At 35.7% G+C, this 22,131-nt stretch overlaps 1 protein-coding gene across 1 annotated transcript in view; it reads left to right on the forward strand.

Moving 5' to 3' along the window:
* The window catches only part of SPIN1 (spindlin 1), a 58,177-nt gene extending 36,882 nt beyond the window's left edge, over positions 1-21,295 (forward strand). The window contains exons 4-7 of the mRNA XM_058166574.1: positions 3,320-3,368; positions 4,541-4,794; positions 12,130-12,363; positions 17,823-21,295. Of these exons, the coding sequence (XP_058022557.1) occupies positions 3,320-3,368; positions 4,541-4,794; positions 12,130-12,363; positions 17,823-18,022 (737 nt within the window). The 3' untranslated portion in view covers positions 18,023-21,295. The remainder of the gene's footprint in view (positions 1-3,319; positions 3,369-4,540; positions 4,795-12,129; positions 12,364-17,822) is intronic.
* Positions 21,296-22,131: the final 836 nt, after the last annotated feature.

Genomic DNA, 22,131 nt, shown 5'->3' on the forward strand with positions numbered 1-22,131 from the left:
GTCAAGATTACTCAAGCACTAAGTTACCAGGATAGCCAAATTATTTTTGTAATTGATTGTAACTGTTGTAAACCAGAAGAAAAAAAAATCACCATTAGTAAGCAATTATATCAGAGGAGATAAAGGCATTGACATTTTAAAATGAGGGATATGTTTGTGATTTATCATGAATATTTACTTTGATCATAGCTGCAGTATATATCAGTATAAAACAAGAACATAAAATACTAAATTATAACTTAAAATAATTTTTAAAATTTTTCTCAAAATTATAATATCCAGAGTTTAAATCTTAGTATTAGATTTGTTCCTAGTTGCCCAGATCCAGAAAATAAACGAACAGAATTTAGCTGTTTCTATACTACCCAATCTAATCTGGCTAAAAAAAAATTTTTATATAAAGATGACGGAATTGCGCAGCGGCTGTCCAGGTAAAGTTGGAGACACTGACACAAACTTGGAGTCTTTTGCATAAATATAAATATATTTAACATTAAAATTTGCAGCAGTTTTGCCATCATCCAGAAAAGGAAGAACATAAGATAGTCAGGAATATCATGAGGTAAATCTGAACAGTTTATAGAACAGGCAGAAGAAAAAGGAGGGGGAAAAGGGAAATTCCCCCTTTATACTTACAGCAACCAATCATAGTGTAGATTGCATCATGCATGAGTCAGCACTCTAATCATCTACAACTGTATGTTAGGCCTATTGTACACTTTATTGTTCCGGCTAGTAAATTCAATATCCTAACAAAAGACCACTGCTTAAGAGAACTTAGTCCACTGATTTTCCTGCTCTAGAACCACAAGAGAATTTCTGATAAAAAGAAAAAATGCAGTAGGTTTGTCTTATTTTTTCATGAATGAAAAATCTGCTATTCTTTGGTTGTTTTTTTAATTATCAGAGCACAATATAAATATATCTGATTTGAGTAAAACTAGTATTAAATAGGAACTGATAGTCATTGAAACCCAATAGTGGAAAAGGAAATATAATTATGTTTAGTTAGATTAGCAATTAACAGGTGATAAAATAAATATTAAAATATTGTGTTAGAGACTTAATCTGTATAGAAACTTTATATATTGTTTTGTGTTGTGTATCAACATATTTAGATGTTATTGCTTAGATCCAATTATAGTTTTGTGAATGAAGATAGAATGCACATTTGTGAGAAATAATAATCAGAACACACATTGCGTTTTTGTTTTCTCTATTTAGAAGATCCAAATGCTATGACTTTTTCAAAACAGTGACAACCCCCCTTCCATACCCATTCCATAAATGCTGGATATATAAGTTGCTTTCCTTGTATTTATGTAAAGTAATATATTATTGTGTTGTGTTGTGTCGTGCATTAAATCAGTTGTCATCCTTATTGTAGTGACAATCTGCCAGTTGATAATCTTTTATCTGATAATTTCGGTGAACACTTAAACCAATGATTACACTAGATAACTGTGATAGTAATTCTTTCTGCTGCATATATTGCTAATATGAAAATATCTGGCTTTTGCCCACCCCCAAAAAAAATGTAAAGGCAAGGTTTATTCTTTAAGTTGAATAATGAGAGAATCTGCTAATGTCTTCAGTGGAATTACATGACAAGCTCCTTTTATAATAGGATTGCCCTTATCGTGTTATTGCTACTAAATCTTCTAGGCTTCTTCTAAGTCTGTTTTCTGTTCTACAGGAATATTTATAATGTGTTTTCAGCCACATGGTCCATCTTAAACGTCCAAATAGCCATATGTTACTTTCCAAAGCTGTATTTGGGCCATAGACTATATCTTAACTGCAGTGTTAGGTATTCAGCAACATGTCTGGCACAATTTTAATAAAAATGGTTCTATTAGTAGTAACTATATTAGACTATCAAAGCTGTGGCTCTGATATCTTGCTTTAAAAAAGTTAGGCAGTGAATTTTGTTTACTTGTTCTTCATGATTTCATATGATCATAGACCAGTACCTAATATATGCATTTCAGCAATTTTGTCCTAACTGATCCTATGTTTGGGTTTAGCCAGCCTTTGGGGATAAAAATGAAATTTCTAATATTAAAAAAATGTGATGCATATCTTAAATTGAACTGCAACTGATGCCCTTGATAACATTAAGGGTTTCTTTAGAAGGTTCAAGAGTGTATTTTCTGAATGAAAGTCTGTTAGCTCCCAGTTTAGGAAAAGGGAAAGGATTACTATTCAAGCAGATACTTGAGCTAGCCCAAGCAGACTTAATTGTTTGGGTTTAATAGCTTGTCAGAATATTTTAATAGATTTCTTGATATCATATTAATTTCATGTAATATGCTTTTTTTGCGAATTTTGAATTATTATGCTTGAAATTTTTGTGCAAAACAACTTAAATACTAGGTTATTAGTGGTGTACTCAACAAATGCCTATCAGCTGTATCGGTAGTCCTCAATTTATGACTACCATTGGGACTGAATCACTAAGCAATGCAGTTGTTAAGTAAGTCAGTACAAGACCAGTTTTAAGCTTCTGTATGGTTGTCGTGTTCTTTTATAAGTCAGATTTACATTATATTTATATATATTATATTGTAAAGTAAAGATTTATGGGGTATTAACAATGCATAGGGTTCCTAGAACATGACTAATCATCACCATATACAAGACAGACTTGGGATATGTTTTAAAAATAATTTCCTATAATTTCTGATTTTATCAGATATTTTCATTATGATCACGGAGGTAGCCCAAAATATTCTTGATCTGCAGAAATTGATACTGTTTTATCTTTAATAATTAGCTCTTTAACAGCATGAGAACCAAAACAGTTGTGTAGCAAACTTGTCTAACCATAATATTTGCCTTAATTTGAAATATAAAATCCAAATAATGAGAACGATTTTTTTTTCTATGCAAAGACCTAAGCAAGCCTAGTTATAGATTCTGTCTCCTGTCATTGGAGATTGGCCGTATTTACGGAGAGACAAATAACAAAGACTAACATTATCTGGCAACATGAATGTTTAAGCACCAAAGTTTATTTGACATAATTTCATCTGATAATTCTATAGTTTATTAAAGAGGGAAAAGGCTATTCATAATGTTGGGATAGAAAATGTATGCTCTTCTACTATATTCAGGCAAGCCTAATTTTGAATTATGAATACCAAGGTATCTGGGGACAGGGCTAAAAGTTTAATTCACTGGGGCTGGTTTAAGTTAGGATAGATTAGATTTGATCGATATGCTCTGTGTTTAACCACAGCAAATGTGAAATAATAAAGTTTAAACCTTCCCATCATGCAACTTTGCCTCTTAGTTCTTGTTTTCTTCTTTCTTGTAGGGCATGCAGGTGTCTCTGCCAGCATGATGAAGAAAAGAGCTTCCCACAAGTAAGTAGTGTTGTCATTTTAATCTCATGCTTTCCCTTTTTATGAGGGAGCTGCAATTGTAAACTTGTGAAAAGCAATCTGTTCCTTGTCTGATCTGCAAATCTTCTGCTCCTCAAAAAACTAAGTTATCTAGACATTTTCAGACTTTATCCTTTATCTAACTTGGGCATTATGAGAAGACTTATCTCCTCTTGTGTTCTCTTCTGTAATATATCAATTTTATTATGTGGTCCTTGTGCAAAAAAGTGCTAAGGAATGTAGAATATGAGATGTATAAGATGGACAATGATAAGGTTATAGAGTTGAACTTTTATCCCATCCCAACCTACTGCTATATAATAATTTTAGCAAGAAATAAAAACTATTATATGACCCACACTGAATTCATGTTAAGCGACATTAGTTCTTTTTGGTAAGAGTGGTAAAGCTTTTCTACACCTCTAAGATCAAATATCATATATTCAAGATTAAGGAATTTTCAGCATGGAAACAAACATAAGGCTGTTAGGTTTTCCAAATCCTTGGCTGTAATTTCTCATATATCCAAATTGTCTCAAGTGTTTCCCAGCCCTGGGAGGCTTTTTTGAGAGAATACAAATTGCCTGACAAGTTGCAGGGTGGGAATAGGGGGAAAAACATTGTTTTTAATAAATATGGAATGTTATGCTTTGGAGCCAAAGATTCTAGTAGAATCCATATTTTTGAAATCAGATAGCTAAAATAAATGTATGATAGTTACAAAGCATATTTCTAAGAAAAGACTAGTGTTTGCTTAGCCAAGATCAGAGTGCTATATTAAAGTGGAAATTTTCTGGAGTTTAGCCAGCGTCCACTTCTGGGATAATTCTAGAATCACATGAAATAATTTTAGAAAGATCCAAGACTTCCTCTCTAAAATAAGGATATATTTGGAAGGAGACATAGTATCATTTACTGAATGTATTGCAAATGTACTGTGGACTTGGGCTCCTTGCTGAAAATTGTGTCCATGTGTTGTATTAAATAACTATATTTCCTAATAGGAAAGAGTAGTTAAGTATGAGATGCTTCATATTTTTTAATAAATTGATTTGCTACCAGTCTTGCAGTTCAAAGTGACTCTGAGCAGCTTCTGCAACATAATAGAATTTTTCAATGTATTTACATCTTAATGGCTTTATATACAAATACAGAAAGCATCGAAACAACGTGGGACCAAGTAAACCCATTTCTCAACCCAGAAGAAATATTGTAGGATGCAGAATACAACATGGATGGAAAGAAGGGAGTGGGCCTGTGACACAGTGGAAAGGCACAGTCCTAGACCAGGTTCCTGTAAACCCCTCTCTCTTCCTTATTAAATACGATGGATTTGATTGTGTCTATGGACTAGAACTGCACAAAGATGAGAGGGTTTCAGCACTTGAAGTCCTTCCAGACCGAGTTGGTAAGTATTTAGATGGAGACTAGAAGCATTGGGTGTTAATCGTCAAATAGTGCCACAGGCTATAGAAGTGAATGGATAATAATTTTCTGCAGTAGGGAATGTTAGACAGAAAATTTACTGATTTAAAAATAATCCCCACATATCTTTATGAACAGCTGCCAACTGAGCATAGTATCTGTTTAAAGTGCAAATATAAACATTTTCATATCCCACAAAGCAACAAATTAAAATATAAAAAATTGTTTGGCAAATGATAGTGAACCTGCAAATGCGTCCAATTTACTAAGAATCATAGCCTATTCCTTCTGCTGAATTCTTACCATGTTCTTTTAGTGAACCTTTTCAAGGATGAGTTTTATATAGTAAAGGCAGTACAACAGAAGAATCCTTTTTTGTCAATAAATTAGCTTCTAAGAAAAGCACTTCCAAATAATATTGATATAAATGTTAATGCTTGTGGTAAAATTGAACAAGCTTGAGATAAGTCATTTGTTTGATTTCGCCGCGAGCTGAAGACGTTGTTGTTTCGACATGCAGGACTATCTTAAACGTAGTTTTAAATTGGGGGTTTTAAACGGGGTTTTTAATTGTATTTAAAAATTTTTAGGCCATATATTGAATTAGTTTTTTAGAATAGAATAGAATAGAATAGAATTTTTTTATTGGCCAAGTGTGATTGGACACACAAGGAATTTGTCTTGGTGCATATGCTCTCAGTGTACATAAAAGAAAAGATACGTTCATCAAGGTACAACATTTACAACACAATTGATGATCAATATATCAATATAAATCATAAGGATTGCCAGCAACAAGTTATAGTCATACAGTCATAAGTGGAAAGAGATTGGCGATGGGAACTATGAAACGATTAATAGTAGTGCAGATTCAGTAAATAGTCTGACAGTGTTGAGGGAATTATTTGTTTAGCAGAGTGATGGCCTTCGGGAAAAAACTGTTCTTGTGTCTAGTTGTTCTGGTGTGCAGTGCTCTATAGCGTCGTTTGAGGGTAGGAGTTGAAACAGTTTATGTCCAGGATGCGAGGGATCTGCAAATATTTTCACGGCCCTCTTCTTGATTCGTGCAGTATACAGGTCCTCAATGGAAGGCAAGTTGGTAGCAATTATTTTTCTGCAGTTCTAATTATCCTCTGAAGTCTGTGTTTTTCTTGTTGGGTTGCAGAACCGAACCAGACAGTTATAGAGGTGCAAATGACAGACTCAATAATTCCTCTGTAGAATTGGATCAGCAGCTCCTTGGGCAGTTTGAGCTTACTGAGTTGGCGCAGAAAGAACATTCTTTGTTGTCCTTTTTTAATGATGTTTTTGATGTTAGCTGTCCATTTGAGATCTTGCGATATGATAGAACCCAGAAATTTGAAGGTTTCTACTGTTGATACTGTGTTGTCAAGTATTGTGAGAGGTGGAAGTATGGAAGGGTTTTTCCTAAAGTCTACCACCATTTCTACGGTTTTGAGTGTGTTCAGTTCCAGATTGTTTTGGTTGCACCACAAGGCTAGTCGTTCGACCTCTCGTCTATATGCGGATTCGTCATTGTCTCGAATGAGACCAATCACTGTTGTGTCATCTGCGAACTTCAGTAGCTTAACTGATGGATCATTGGAGATGCAGTCATTGGTATACAGAGAGAAGAGAAGTGGGGAGAGCACACAGCCTTGGGGGGCCCCTGTGCTAATTGTACAGGTATTTGATGTGATCTTGCTTAGCTTCACCTGCTGCTTCCTGTTTGTTAGGAAGCTTGTGATCCACTTACAAGCCTGTTCTGGTACCTGTAGCTGGTTTAGCTTAGTTAGAAGAATGTCTGGAATGATGGTATTGAATGCTGAACTAAAGTCTACAAAAAGGACCCTTGCATAGGTCTTTGGAGACTCAAGATGTTGTAGGATGTAGTGCAGAGCCATATTAACAGCATCATCTGTTGATCTATTTGCTCGGTATGCAAATTGCAAGGGGTCTAACAGCGGATCCGTGATGGTTTTCAGGTAGGAAAGCACTAGCCTTTCAAAGGTTTTCATGACTACAGATGTTTATATTGTTTTTTAATCTGTATCATATGTATTTTGATTTTACTGGCTGTGAACCGCCCTGAGTCCTTTGGGAGAAGAGCGGTATACAAATTTAATAAATAATAAATAAATTATTAAATTTATAACCTCTCTTCTTGCTTAATCCAGTGTTCAAGGGGACTAGAAATACATAGATTAAAGCAAGAAATATTTGTAATATATCAGTTGAGCATGCCACACTCCTGAGTCTTTACTCACATGTAGGTATAACATAATAACAGAGTTGGAAGGGACCTTGGAGGTCTTCTAGTCCAACCCCCTGCCCAGGCAGGAAACCCTACATCATTTCAGACAAATGGCTATCCAACATTTTCTTAAAAATTTCCAGTGTTGGAGCATTCACAACTTCTGCAGGCAAGTTAGTCCACTTATTAATTGTTCTAAATGTCAGGAAATTTCTCCTTAGTTCTAAGTTGCTTCTCTCCTTGATTAGTTTCCACCCATTGCTTCTTGTTCTACCCTCAGGTGCTTTGGAGAATAGTTTGACTCCCTCTTCTTTGTGGCAACCCCTGAGATATTGGAACACTGCTATCATGTCTCCCCTAGTCCTTCTTTTCATTAAACTAGACATACCGAGTTCCTGCAACCGTTCTTCATATGTTTTAGCCTCCAGTCCCCTAATCATCTTTGTTGCTCTTTTCTGCACTCTTTCTAGAGTCTCAACATCTTTTTTACATCGTGGCGACCAAAACTGAATGTAATATTCCAAGTGTGGCCTTACCAAGGCATTATAAAATGGTATTAACACTTCACGTGATCTTGATTCTATCCCTCTGTTTAGGCAGCCCAGAATAGTGTTGGCTTTTTTGGCAGCTGTTGCACACTGCTGGCTCATATCTAAATGGCTGTCCACTAGGATTCCAAGATCCCTCTGGCAGTTACTACTATTGAGCAAGGTACCACATATACGGTACCTGTGCATTTTGTTTTTTTGGCCTAAATGTAGAACCTTACTTTTTTCACTGTTGAATTTCATTTTGTTAGATAGCGCCCAGTGTTCAAGTCTGTCAAGATCCTTCTGTATCTTGAGCCTATCTTCTGGAGTGTTGGCTATTCCTGCCAGCTTGTGTCATCTGCAAATTTGATGAGTTCCCCATCTATCCCCTCATCCAAGTCATTGATGAAGATGTTGAAGAGTACTGGGCTTAAAACAGAACCTTGGGGTACTCCACTGCATACTTCCCTCCATGTGGATGTAGTTCCGTTGAGGACTACACGTTGAGTGCGGTTGGTCAGCCAGTTACGAATCCATCTGGTGGTGGTGCTGTCTAACCCACATTTTTCTACTTTATCTAGTAGTAGGTTATGGTCTACTTTATCAAATGCTTTACTGAAGCCCAAGTAAATTATATCTACAGAATTCTTCTGTCCACTAATTTTGTTATTTTGTCAAAGAATGCAAAGAATAAGATTAGTCTGGCATGATCTGTTTTTGACAAACCCATGTTGGCTTTTGGTTATTACTTTGTTTGTTTCTAGGTGTTTGGTGATTCGTTGCTTGATTATCTTTTCCAGAATCTTCCCTGGTATTGAGGTCAGGCTGATAGGTCTGTAATTTCCTGGATCTGTTTTTTTTTTCTTTTTGAAGATGGGAACTACATCAGCTCTTTTCCAGTTCTCTGGCAGTTTCCCTGTGCTCCAGGATCTTTGAAAGATATAGTTCAGTGATTCTGAGATCTCATCTGTCAGTTCCTTCAGAACGTTGGGGTATAATCCATCTGGTCCTGGTGATTTGAACTTGTCTAGGGTAGACAGGTGTTCATCTACCATTTTTTCCCCTATTTTAACTTGTGTTCCTAATCCGTTTTTTGTAGTGCTGTTTTTGATAGGTTGGATTGTTTTTTCCTTTTGTGTAAAGACAGATGCAAAAAATGAGTAAAGTAGTTCTGCTTTCTCCCAGTTGCTTGTCATCTTCTTGCCACTTTCTCCCAGCAATGGGTCAATTGTTTCCTTGACATTTTTCTTGTTTTTAACATGTTGGAAGAAGCTTTTTTTGTTATTTTTTACTTTCGTCGCTAGTCTTTGTTCATTGTGAGCCTTAGCTTTCCTCACTTCATCTTTACAAGCTCTGGCTATTTGCTGATATTCTGCCTTAGTTATTTGCCCCTCTTTCCACTTTTTATACTTGTCCTTTTTGTCTTTCAATTTATCAGATAGTTCTTTATGCATCCATGCTGGTTTCTTTTGAGATCTATTATTTTTCTTCTTCATTGGTATTGTGCTAGACTGGGCTTTTATAATCTCACTTTTCAAAATTTCCCAAGCTTCTTGAGTTGTTTTCCCCGTGAGGATTCTCATCCATGGAATCCTTCTCAAGCTCTCTCTTAATTTATTGAAATTAGCTTTCTTAAAGTCCAAGACTCTAGTTTGACTTTGTTCTACTACTTGTGTTTGCATATTGTTGAATTCCAGTATTGTGTGATCACTTGCCCCCAAGGTTCCTGTAGCTTCAACACCTTCTATCATTTCATCTCTGTTAGTGAGAATTAAGTCCAATATGGCTGATCCCCTTGTTCCCTTCTCTACTTTTTGGGAAACAAAGTTGTCTGCTAGGTTTGTTAGGAACCTGTTGGATCTTCCTCTTGGTGCAGAGTTTGTCTCCCAGTTAATGTCAGGGTAGTTAAAATCCCCCATTACTACTGTGATGGGCTTCCTACATACCTTAGTTAGCTGACTAGCAAAGAGTTCATCTACTTCCTCTGTTTGGTTGGGTGGCCTATAGTATGGCAATATCATCCCCCCCTTTTTAATATTGACCCAAATGTCAATAAGATAATTTTCATCATTGTTGTGCTCTATTTCTATAGAGATGTAATTATTCCTTATATATAGTGCAACTCCACCTCTTCTTTTATTTGGTCTATTTCTTTTAAATAATTTATATCCCTCTAGCTATATGTTCCATTCGTCAGTTTCATCCCACCAAGTTTCCGTAATGGCAACATATCTGCCCTCATTTACTTGAATTTCTAATTCACCCTGTTTATTCCTCATACTCTGTGCATTGGTGTATAGACATTTGAGTCCATTTTGATTGACCTGGTGTTTAGTGCCTACATAACCTGTGTTGTGCCTGACTGCCCCTACTTTCTTGCCACCTGTTTAATTAGTGCACATGGTATGGCCCTCACTATTAAATGCTTGGTTTTGCTTGATAGCAAGGCTGATAATCTTACCCACACAGACTTCTATGTTACTGTTAACCCTGTTAATTTTGGATTGCTGGGGACAGAAATTTTCTGTATCAATTAATTCTCTGTCCCCACTGTTCAGTTTAAATGTTTATTCAGAAAATCTTTGAATTTATTGCTGAGTAACTCAGTCCCTTTCTTTGATGGATGCAATCCATCTCTTTTGTACAATTTTTCATTGGACCAGTTGCAGACATCATGACTAACAAAACCAAAGCCTTCCCTTTTACACCACTCTTTTAGCCATACATTAAACTCCACTACACGCTGGCCTTTAACTTTTTGTTCTTTATATACTGGTAAAACCTCTGAAAAGATAAGCCTACAACCTATACTACTAAGTTCATACCCCAAGCTCTGGAAATCATTCTGCTTGTTTGAGTTATCAGTATCACAACTACCTTGACCTGTCACTTTAGTGTCCCTGTTACGGTCAGCAAGGACATTATATCTGTTATACTGGGACACTGCAAAAGCTTTGTGTTTATGGTTCACAACTGTCACCCTGCCAGATCCCACGGTTGTCCATACTGTCCTTCTCCTGCAGGATCTTTGTGGTAGAGGGGACTGATGGCATGGCAGCTCAAAAGGGTGGAATGGCTGAATTGGGCACCTAATTTCTGCTTGGAGAGCACAGATTTGAGATTCTAGATAGGTAATCTGTCCATGTAGACTACTAATTTGTTTACAAAGAGGACAGTACCCAAATTTGAAGAGGCTGCTGCGAAAGACAGCTGCAAAATAAGTATTACACTGAACTAAGCCAGTCATTTTGAAATAGAATAAAATCACAATCTCAAGTGGATTAACCCTGAATATATTATTGCTATTTTTGGTTTATATTTATATGATTTGCATGCCATTAGGCGTGCGGGCCGCTCTTTCTCTGTACTCACCCTCACTCCCCCTCACAGCCAGCAGCTCCTCCCACTCGCTTTGCTGAAGTGAAAATGTAACAACAAAGGCAGCTTCACTCTGCTCTTTCTCTGTACTCACCCTGGAAAGCACATATATATTTCTTAGAACCACTTTAATATTCTGCCAACAAGACTCTCACATTAATAAGCAGGCCATTACATTTTAAATTAATGTTCAAATAATGTTCTTTGAAAGTAGATATATATAGAATCCATGCATGTTTTTATCCTAGAAACTTTAAGAGACCTATTAATACTTCTATTCCTGCTGTTAAAAAAATGTGAGCCTGCCTGCCTTTATCTGCATTATAAAAGGAAATACTAGTGTCAATAAAACTTAAAAATGAAGACGTATAGAAATTTCATCAGGAAGCAATATTTTAAAAAGAGCCAATTTTGTATAGTGGTGAAGATACTGGCCTAAAATCAGGAGATTATGGATTCTAGGCATCCCTTATGCATGAAAGCTGGCTGGGTAACTTTTCAGTTTTAAAATCACTCTTTTTCAACCCAATCTATCTCACAGGGCTGTTGTTGTGGGGAAAGTAGAAGTCAAGAATATTAGGCATGTTTACCACCTTGAATTAAATATATAAAGGCAGGATGTTATTATTATGGTATTGGGGAAAAAACTACTTTTCATTACAGTCATGCAATTCTTTTGAAAGTGTATATTGCCTTGATAAATGTTCAGAGAAGGCTCTCCATGAAAACTTAGTTCACAAACAGGTTGACCTCCCATCCCTAAGAGCAAAGGAAATCAACCATAAACATCCCCAGTTCCTAATTCCCCCCCCCTTGAATATTTCCTAACATTAAAATTCAATATCTTTTTCTTTTTTGTTATTGAAGTAACTTTAAAATTGAATCTTATTCAGTGCTCAATGCAAAATTTTACTTTAATTAATTAGAAGTGTTTTATTCAGCTTTTAAGTGTGATTGCTGAATATCCTTCTTGCCTAAATCCCATAAAGATATTTTTTAATTAATCTTGCATAAAATCTTGAGTAAAATCAAGTATTTATCTAGTTTTTGAGGTCAGGCAATGCCCAATTGCTGCATTTATACTATTTTTCTGGCATCTTAAAGTAGAATGGGTATAGCTTATAATGTTAACCAAGCATTGAACTGTGTCTTTCAGCTTCGTCTCGGATCAGTGATGCCCACCTGGCAGACATAATGATTGGCAAAGCAGTAGAGCATATGTTTGAGACAGAAGACGGCTCAAAAGATGAATGGAGGGGAATGGTCTTGGCTCAAGCACCTATAATGAAGACATGGTTTTATATCACCTATGAAAAGGATCCTGTCTTGTACATGTACCAGCTCTTAGATGACTATAAAGAAGGTGATCTCCGTATTATGCCTGATTCTAGTAAGTTGATCCATATATAAAAATCAATTTAAAATTCTCAAGAGTGTGCTAGAATACAGGAGTTTTGAGAATAAATTTTATTACCAATATAAAGAATAATTCTTGCGAACTGACCTGAGAACTATACAAAGTGGAGAACAAAAAGGTTCTTCAGTACAGTTGTTGTACATTTTGAATGTTCAATCAAAATGAAACTTTAGGTTTCCATGACAAATACTTAATTGGAAGGGAAGGCAAGAGAGAATTGACTGCTGCAATTGGCAGTATTCACATCCATGTGAATAGTTACGTAGATCATGTTTAAAGTTCTTAAATTTCTATTTCCCTTTTCCTTTATGGAATACAATGTTATTTTGTGTCCTAAATGTCAGCATTCCAGAAAAAGACCCCAACTCCAAGTAAAAACTCTGAAGCAAGCATCTTTCAAAATTCTATTTAGAATTATTTAAAACTATCTATCTAGATGTGCCAGTTCTAGGTAAACTGGCACATCTGGGAAAACCTGAATCTAAGAGGTCTGGGTTTTCCTTTAGTAAATCAAAACCCCCAAAACCATCTCCTGACTCTACAGTCGATCACATGCTCCAATCACCAACCGTCCCATCTCGAGACAGCACTCCGACCATTCCATCTCCAAATGCAGGATCGGCCTGACCTTGACTGACAGGAAGAATGCTATTATGTCTAAAGACAACCCCCCCTACTAAATCGCCCCTCCTACTTTCCCATACATGAGAAAGTAGCAGCACGGAAGCTTCCAGCCTAATATGGCTTCCAAAGCTGACACTGTATTTATATCCAGCTATAGGAAAACTCAGATCCCACTGTTTGGGAAGATGAGGCTTACCAAAAAAAAATCATGCAAATGAATGTAGTGCTGAAGTTGGGGAAGATATGAGAGAGCCATTAAGGGAAAAAGAAAGGAGGGGGGTCATTAACAGGGGCTTGCAGAAAAAATTGCCTAGTCCAAGTTAGAAAGAAGAGTAAGAAAGAAATTCAGTATAGTCTTGTCTTGATTTTATTTGGTACCAGAATTGGCAAACTTGGTCAGGCTTTGAAGATTCTGTTATTTGAACTTAGTATAATAGAGTTTTCCTGAAATCCTTATACTATTTTTCTGGCATCTTAAAGTAGAATGGGTATAGCTTATAATGTTAACCAAGCATTGAACTGTGTCTTTCAGCTTCGTCTCGGATCAGTGATGCCCACCTGGCAGACATAATGATTGGCAAAGCAGTAGAGCATATGTTTGAGACAGAAGACGGCTCAAAAGATGAATGGAGGGGAATGGTCTTGGCTCAAGCACCTATAATGAAGACATGGTTTTATATCACCTATGAAAAGGATCCTGTCTTGTACATGTACCAGCTCTTAGATGACTATAAAGAAGGTGATCTCCGTATTATGCCTGATTCTAGTAAGTTGATCCATATATAAAAATCAATTTAAAATTCTCAAGAGTGTGCTAGAATACAGGAGTTTTGAGAATAAATTTTATTACCAATATAAAGAATAATTCTTGCGAACTGACCTGAGAACTATACAAAGTGGAGAACAAAAAGGTTCTTCAGTACAGTTGTTGCACATTTTGAATGTTCAATCAAAATGAAACTTTAGGTTTCCATGACAAATACTTAATTGGAAGGGAAGGCAAGAGAGAATTGACTGCTGCAATTGGCAGTATTCACATCCATGTGAATAGTTACATAGATCATGTTTAAAGTTCTTAAATTTCTATTTCCCTTTTCCTTTATGGAATACAATGTTATTTTGTGTCCTAAATGTCAGCATTCCAGAAAAAGACCCCAACTCCAAGTAAAAACTCTGAAGCAAGCATCTTTCAAAATTCTATTTAGAATTATTTAAAACTATCTATCTAGATGTGCCAGTTCTAGGTAAACTGGCACATCTGGGAAAACCTGAATCTAAGAGGTCTGGGTTTTCCTTTAGTAAATCAAAACCCCCAAAACCATCTCCTGACTCTACAGTCGATCACATGCTCCAATCACCAACCGTCCCATCTCGAGACAGCACTCCGACCATTCCATCTCCAAATGCAGGATCGGCCTGACCTTGACTGACAGGAAGAATGCTATTATGTCTAAAGACAACCCCCCCTACTAAATCGCCCCTCCTACTTTCCCACACATGAGAAAGTAGCAGCACGGAAGCTTCCAGCCTAATATGGCTTCCAAAGCTGACACTGTATTTATATCCAGCTATAGGAAAACTCAGATCCCACTGTTTGGGAAGATGAGGCTTACCAAAAAAAAATCATGCAAATGAATGTAGTGCTGAAGTTGGGGAAGATATGAGAGAGCCATTAAGGGAAAAAGAAAGGAGGGGGGTCATTAACAGGGGCTTGCAGAAAAAAATGCCTAGTCCAAGTTAGAAAGAAGAGTAAGAAAGAAATTCAGTATAGTCTTGTCTTGATTTTATTTGGTACCAGAACTGGCAAACTTGGTCAGGCTTTGAAGATTCTGTTATTTGAACTTAGTATAATAGAGTTTTCCTGAAATCCTTATACTATTTGCTGTGTGACCTGCCCTACCTTAAAGGACTGACAAAAAACAAGAATACTAGCAAGGTTATGAATATCCTAAAGGGAACAGGGCTTAAAGGGAGGCTGTTGAAAATGAGAAGGCATGGCAGCACTGTTACTGCGGTTAGCACTATCACTGTATAGTAACCTTCGCCAATCTTCAAAAAGCAAAGCAGTTGGACATAGTACTTTGTTGGGAGACCAGCAGAAATTCTAGGGCTATGTACAAAATTGGGAAGATGAGAAATACTCCAAGAAGGTAATGACAAACCATTCCTACATCACTGCCAAGAAATAAGACGGATGTGCCCGTTTAGTCACCAAGTGTCGAGCTTAATTCATGAGAGATTTTGTTCAGAGAATAACACGGTGTGACTTTACCCAAGATGGGAAACAAAAGCAGGAAAGATACAAGCTTTCTTTGCAAAACTGACTGTGCTTTGTGTAATGGGAGCATGTGAGAGGGGCTCTCCTGAAAGACTATAGGCTTGAAAAGAAATGGGGACCAGGAGTGATTTTTACGTTGTGTTCAGGTTCTAGAACAAGGCCCTGAAGGATCGCCAGTTTGCCTGCAGGTATTCATGACATTTTATAATGCAGTTGTTTGTAACAGTGCCAGGAACAGTTCCTCAAATTACCACAATTCTCAAAAAATTAGCCATGTTTTTGTTCCAGACTTGTTTATAGCAATTTTGATGTTTTTATAGTATATGCAAAATGAATGGTTTTCTTTAGTCAGTGACTTCACTTTTTGTGATTTCTTAAAACGATGTTTTTGGATTTTTCCATGAGATGTGCTGAGCTTGACTCCCAATGTACTTTCAAAGATAAGTCACTAGCATTTAACATTCTATGTTTGCCATCCGCTTCTGTGGCTTAATTTCCAGTGGGATATTTCAGCTTGAAGAGCATGGTGGGAAGACATCCTATTATTGCTGTCTGTTGCAACTGCATACAAATTGCCTTCCTTTATTTCAAAATTTCCTACAGCTAAACAAAGACTACTATTCAAAGACTTCATTGTTTATTGTGTCAGTTTAAAGCTTATATAGAGTGTTATGGAAATATTAGACATACTGCCATAACTTTTAGGCCTATTAAGTTTGATTAGAATATTTGTTAGGTTAAGAAAATACTGTTTGGGAGTTAGTGAATCTTTCCAGTTCATTTTAGCTCAATTTCTTCTTCTTTTTCCCAGCATCCCATTTTTATATCAGTTTTCAGTCTTCTGGAAATGTACATATGCATTTTGTGCTTTTATTTATGAATTGAATTGCAAAATAAAAATTGAGAATCCAGTGAAAGTATGTATGGATGTATGTGTCTGTGAGGGAGAGAGAATGTTCACATATATGCAAAGATTTCCTCACTATCCTTGCTTGGGGTATTGGGGAATCATGTATTCATTTGCTTTTAAGCAGAAGCATCTGCAAAGGTCAAATGATTATTGGCACAATGAAACGAGGTTTTTTTTTAAGCACAGTCTATACTTAAAGCATTAAGAAGAAGTACAACGACAGTTAATTTTTTAATTGATATTTTGTCACATTTAGTATATACATAAACTTGAACTGGTAATTTAATTTGTTTTGGTTTTCTTTTTTACTAAATAATATTATTACTCCAAAAATATGTTATTTTATTTTAAGAATTATGATTTGAAAATAGTAACTTCCTATGTAATCTATTATATGTCATGCATGTTTCTTATATATTGTAATATTATCCCAGTCTTAATAGATGCTTTATCCATTAATGCTCCATTTTTTATTAGCATTTTAGACTTAGCTAAGCCATAGGCTAAATGTGTTATTATTTATTATTTAGCATATAACAGAAGAGAAGTAAACAATATATACAGTCTGCGTAATTATAAGTAAAACTCCTATGGGGGTATGGCATGGCCTCATAATTGGATTTCTAATTCAGCTATTCAGATGCCTGCATCTGGCATTACTTCATTCAGATTTTCTAGGGAACCAGACAATGTGCAGCGTGGACTACCTTGCACAATATGCTTAATAGTTTGCATATTAGCACCGCAATCTCAACAAGAGGAATCTTTCCATTCACACTGATACAGGGCAGAGGCACTTCTTCCAGTATCACATCTAATTATATTCAATTTCAACCAGACAAAGTGAGGCAGGTCAAAACCAGGTGGTTTGGTAGAGGAATCGCTAATGGTCAGGCCACATGAAGATTCTTTGCACCATTAAATGTATTAAATGTATATGAAGTATTGATGATTGCTATCGTTCTGTAAAATACTCATATAGTTTACAACATTTTAATGTGATATTATTAAGAACAAACTTCGAATGTGAAGTTGTTAGTTGTTGTTTTTTAAATGAACAACTAACAAGAAAAATTAACAAGTATCAGTTTCTATTTATTTTCTATCCTAGACCTAACCTATATTAAATAAGAATTTGTTAGACTGTTCACCCAGAGTTTAAGGAGAAATAATTTTGACATTTGAAATTTTGGCTATGCTATGCTGTATAAAGTAGAATATATTTATTCTACTTTATACCCAGGTTATACGCAGGTATTCATTTGAGTAAGACATTACCCATTCAATCAATCCAATTAGACTTTGATAAAATTTTGAAAACATCCATTTTGTCTATGTATGCCATTAATATAGCTTTTGTTTTAAGGTGTTTGAAATGGATCACTAGGATAAACTTCATAAAAGGAGTATTTCTTGCAACAATATATTCCTGGTGTTTTATTTTCATTTGTAAAGAAGCAACTTCTCTTTTGGGGGAAAAACAATTTGCCTTCTGTTAATCATTAGAAGTGAATAAATTGACAGTGATAACATAGATAATTGTCATGAAGAAATGGACTTAAGAAAAATACATTATGTTAAATGTTATGTTGTGTCTTAATATAAACTTTGTCTTTCCAGATGATTCACCTCCAGCAGAGCGGGAACCTGGAGAAGTTGTGGACAGCCTAGTTGGAAAACAAGTGGAATATGCCAAAGAAGATGGCTCAAAAAGGACTGGCATGGTCATTCATCAAGTTGAAGCCAAACCCTCTGTCTATTTCATCAAGTTTGATGATGATTTCCATATTTATGTCTATGATTTGGTGAAGACATCCTAGACACCACCATGCAAACTTTTGCCAAACTTGTGGAACTTTTGAGTGTAAAATTTGTAGACACAGAAGACTTAACTGCTTTCCAGTTTATTTGAAAGCTTAGATGTCCCTGCGAGCCCACAATCTCTGCCAGGAAAATTATTCCATTGTGAACTGTACAGACTTTGATGTGAACATGACACATTTTATGTAGGGGAATTCCTTTTCTTAGAGGAAGTCTTGTTGGGGGGGGCGGTATCTGGATAAAGTTAGGACAAAAAAACCAGCAGCTGCAAATTCAAGCTGTGTAAAAATCTAGCAGTGTAATAATCATTAATCTGATTTCTCCCCCTCCCCCAATTATAACTTTCCCTTGGCTTTTCACTTAACTTTTCAACTGCCAATGCAAGTGTAGCTTGATATTAAATTGCTTTCCTGTATGTAATATTAAGTTTTCTTGTATTAAACATATTACGTCCTTGTTTTGGGGGTTTGGGCAGAGATGATTAAAACTATTTTAAGCAGTGTTAAGGAGTGCCTAAACCAATTAATACCAGTGTCCTATGTTCCAGATACTATTACGCCTCTGTTCATTTTAATTACAGGATAATAGAATATGGTATACATATGATGCAGTTGATAAGAAAAATGCAGAGCAAGTGTTTATCAGATGTAGGACCTGGATAAAATTAAAGCAAGGATGCCTTCAGTTCTCAATATTGTTGTTGTAGGATTTTTTGTTAACTTTTAGCAGAACCCAGGTGCTTGGTGCCGTAGCAGCTTAGTCATTCATGTTAACATTAAAGAATACTACACAGCAACTATTGGGTGTCTATCAAATCTAGCAACTTAGATTCTTGTATGTGGACTAAAATCTGTTACATGTAATGACAAACCTCATAAGAGTCCTCATACATTAAAGGCTTGTCTTACCGAGAAGAGAAAGTCATCTGTTGCCTTCTATTTTGATATACTGCATTCCTTCTTGTTTCCTTATCTTCTGCTAAAGAAGGCTTCTACCTTTTTTTCTCCTGGCCTTTCTTCTTTGGGTGAATCCAGACAAGACGTGCAATTCCAACCTATTGTCGCCTTTTGTGCTGTACATTGTATTTGCTTGAGGTATGCTGTTCAATGTGAACTACATTAAAAGAACACTAGGGCTCTGCATGCTAATGGTGCACTATCTAACGGAAGCTAGGCAGTCTCCATGGTTCAGCCATCTGCAGCCGAAGATGGATGTAAATAAGCCGCCCGCAGCTTCAGAATCCATTCTTGGGTCATTTTTTCCTTTTCCTTTTTTCTTTTTGTAAAGTGGTAGATTGGCGTGGCAGCTTTTTAAACCAATCAATGGAAAAATCATAACAGCAACCAATTTGAGGTGGAGCATAGCAGTGACCGAAGGACTGCTTTGCACAAATAAATGAGAACCAAACCTCTGCTTAACTACAAGGCTGAGGAGTTTTAGAAAGTGTTGCTGATCAGCTTTTTGAGGTTAAGTTTACCTCTGGTGTGAGTATGCATATTAAACTCCATGCAATTTAAACTTTTTTTTTTTTAGTTTTGCCTGAATTCATATTATAGCCTTAAGGCTTGTGCCTCATTATGCTCTTTAATGGTAATACTCACCGTATATAAACAGTATCTTAAAATTTCTTGACCATTGCTACTATTGCATTATGTCCAGTATTTCATCACAGGCAACCAAAGGCAAGCTGTTGTCTTTTCCATGAAGAGCTTTTCCAATGCAGTTTTTAAGCCCTGAGTACCTGAGTCATGATGTTCCTGTGTTCTTGAACAAAGTGAGCAGATTTGCGACCCAGTGTTTTTCATCCAGCAGATCTGTATGTTTTCTATTGACTCTTTAGAGTCCTGCATGTAAATCTCAAAGCTGAGCCTGGCTCCATGAGCCCAAGTTGATATTTGTGGCACAAGAATGAGTGTGTATTGAACATACACAAGAGAAACACGTAAATGTAGTACTTTGAATTGTGGGCTACATAAACTATAAATCCAGAGTATATATCTCAAGATACTTGCTAAGGATTAAGTAGAACAAAAAGATCATGTTCAAAGAGCTTGTGACGAGGTGATTTCTGCAAGTCTCTTAATAATACACCACATTCTGCCAGTTTAGAGTAATCTATATTCTGTATAAATTTTATGGGTTTTTAAGTGTCCACATTGTCTGCTTTTTTGATAGCTTAGACCACCTTTTTTCTGTTTTTGAGCTAGAGACTTAATTTTATACCCTGCCCATCTGTTTTGGGCTTCATTTTAGGCTCAAATTTCAGATCTGCATGCAGTGCTTGTCACCCTGGTAACTAATGTTGGTCCCTTGCTCCAGGGATTCAGCATTGGTTTCCAAGTTATTACAAGCTTGTGGTGGCACAAGCTATGGATCTGTGTATAAAAGTTACTGGCCTTTCTCCATTTACCTGCTGTAGTATTGTATATTGTGTGTTTTATGTGATGTCAGGCTGCCCTGTAAAATTTTAAGACAAAACTTAAATGCAGACCATCCCTTTTTTGCATGCTTAGAAGGTAGAATGTTCAATGTAAGAAAGTTAAAGTTGCATGTTTAAAAAATGTTTAGGTTTTTAGATTTTTTTAATTTTGGTTCTGGTTTTTTTTTTTTTTGTGAATTTGCTTATTGTGCTGTTTTAATGGTGGTAGTAGGATTAAATGCACTGGTGAGGCAAACATAGTGCCAACAGGAGGTAACTTTCCAGTTGTATGTGTCATGCAGCGTTTGAAGGGACCATGTACTTGTTTAAAAAGAAATACAAATTAGTTCAAATTAGTAGTAGGCTTTTTTTGTGCCAAATCCTAAATTGTGATGAAGTAGAATCATATTAGAAACCCAGGCAATAGTGCAAAAAGCTATTTTTGCTGGATAATTTTTAACTTCCTTAAATTGGTGCATTTTAAAAATTAAGATTTCTCCATGGATATATTAATTGCAACCATTTCAAAGAACCAAAAAAATTAAAAATGTGTGGTTCCTTGGAAATGCTGTGCTTTTTATATTTTTCATCATTAGTGCAATTTGGATGGTTCTTGCTATGTGTATAGTTCAAAGGTCTTCGTGTTCACATTTTAAAATTAGGTAAATGACGTCATCTCTAGAGCTTGGTTTCATTTTTTTTTAATGATGTAGACAGTTCCCTGTTCTCTGCATTTAGAAGTATAAACACTTTAAATCTTTAAATCTGTTACTTAATTCTGTAAGTAATTTTTATAATTATGATGTAACTCTATCCTTAAAACATTTAAAATAAACCCTTTATGTGCAACTTACGACTGTAAATCTTGTTCTCATAAGACAAATGTGATGTGTTCAAATTGAAGAGAAATTTCTTCCATTTTATAATTAAAATGAAATTTTAAAAAAATACTCCATTTTGTAATTAAACTATTTTAACAATGAAAAACTATTATGCTGATAAATATTAGGAAATACTTTTTTAAAAAAAATCATACAAAACACCAAACAGTTAAATGCAATACATCAGCAGTTGAACTGAATCATTTAAATTGTTGAAACCAAACAGCTGAAAAGATAAATGTTTCATTACCTTGTCCCTGCTTTATAGTTAAACAATATAAAGTTGTATGCGAACATTTAGGCATCCTTAATAAAATTGTATGTTCAAGTGAATCCTCAAGTGGACAGAAGTTGATACATCTGAATGTACGAAGTTTAAACACAAATTTGCAGATTCAAAAAAAAAAGTGACCATGGCAGTTGGAAACCATTTGAATCACAACTCCTTTGTAACATCTTTGACAGAAATAAAGGCTCACAAATGTTTTCTCCAATGAGACCATCTTGCTATTCTTTGGAATTTTCCCCTCACTCTTCCTTGCAGAAATTCTTCTAATCTCAAATTATTCTTAGGATTGCTTACCTGTACATGTATCAATAATAATCAAGACTGGGGACTGTGAAGACTACTCCAAAACCTTTCTCTTTTTACCTGTAAGTACTTCATGGTTGATTTGGAGATATTTATTTTTAGCTATTACTAAAAACACTGCACTCCAAGCCAGGGGTCTCCAACCTTGGCAACTTTAAGACTTATGGACTTCAACTCCCAGAGTTCCTCAGCCAGCTTTACTTACAAGTCTTTAAA

Source organism: Ahaetulla prasina, chromosome 2, assembly GCF_028640845.1.
Source record: "Ahaetulla prasina isolate Xishuangbanna chromosome 2, ASM2864084v1, whole genome shotgun sequence".
Classification (NCBI taxonomy): Eukaryota; Metazoa; Chordata; class Lepidosauria; order Squamata; family Colubridae; genus Ahaetulla; species Ahaetulla prasina.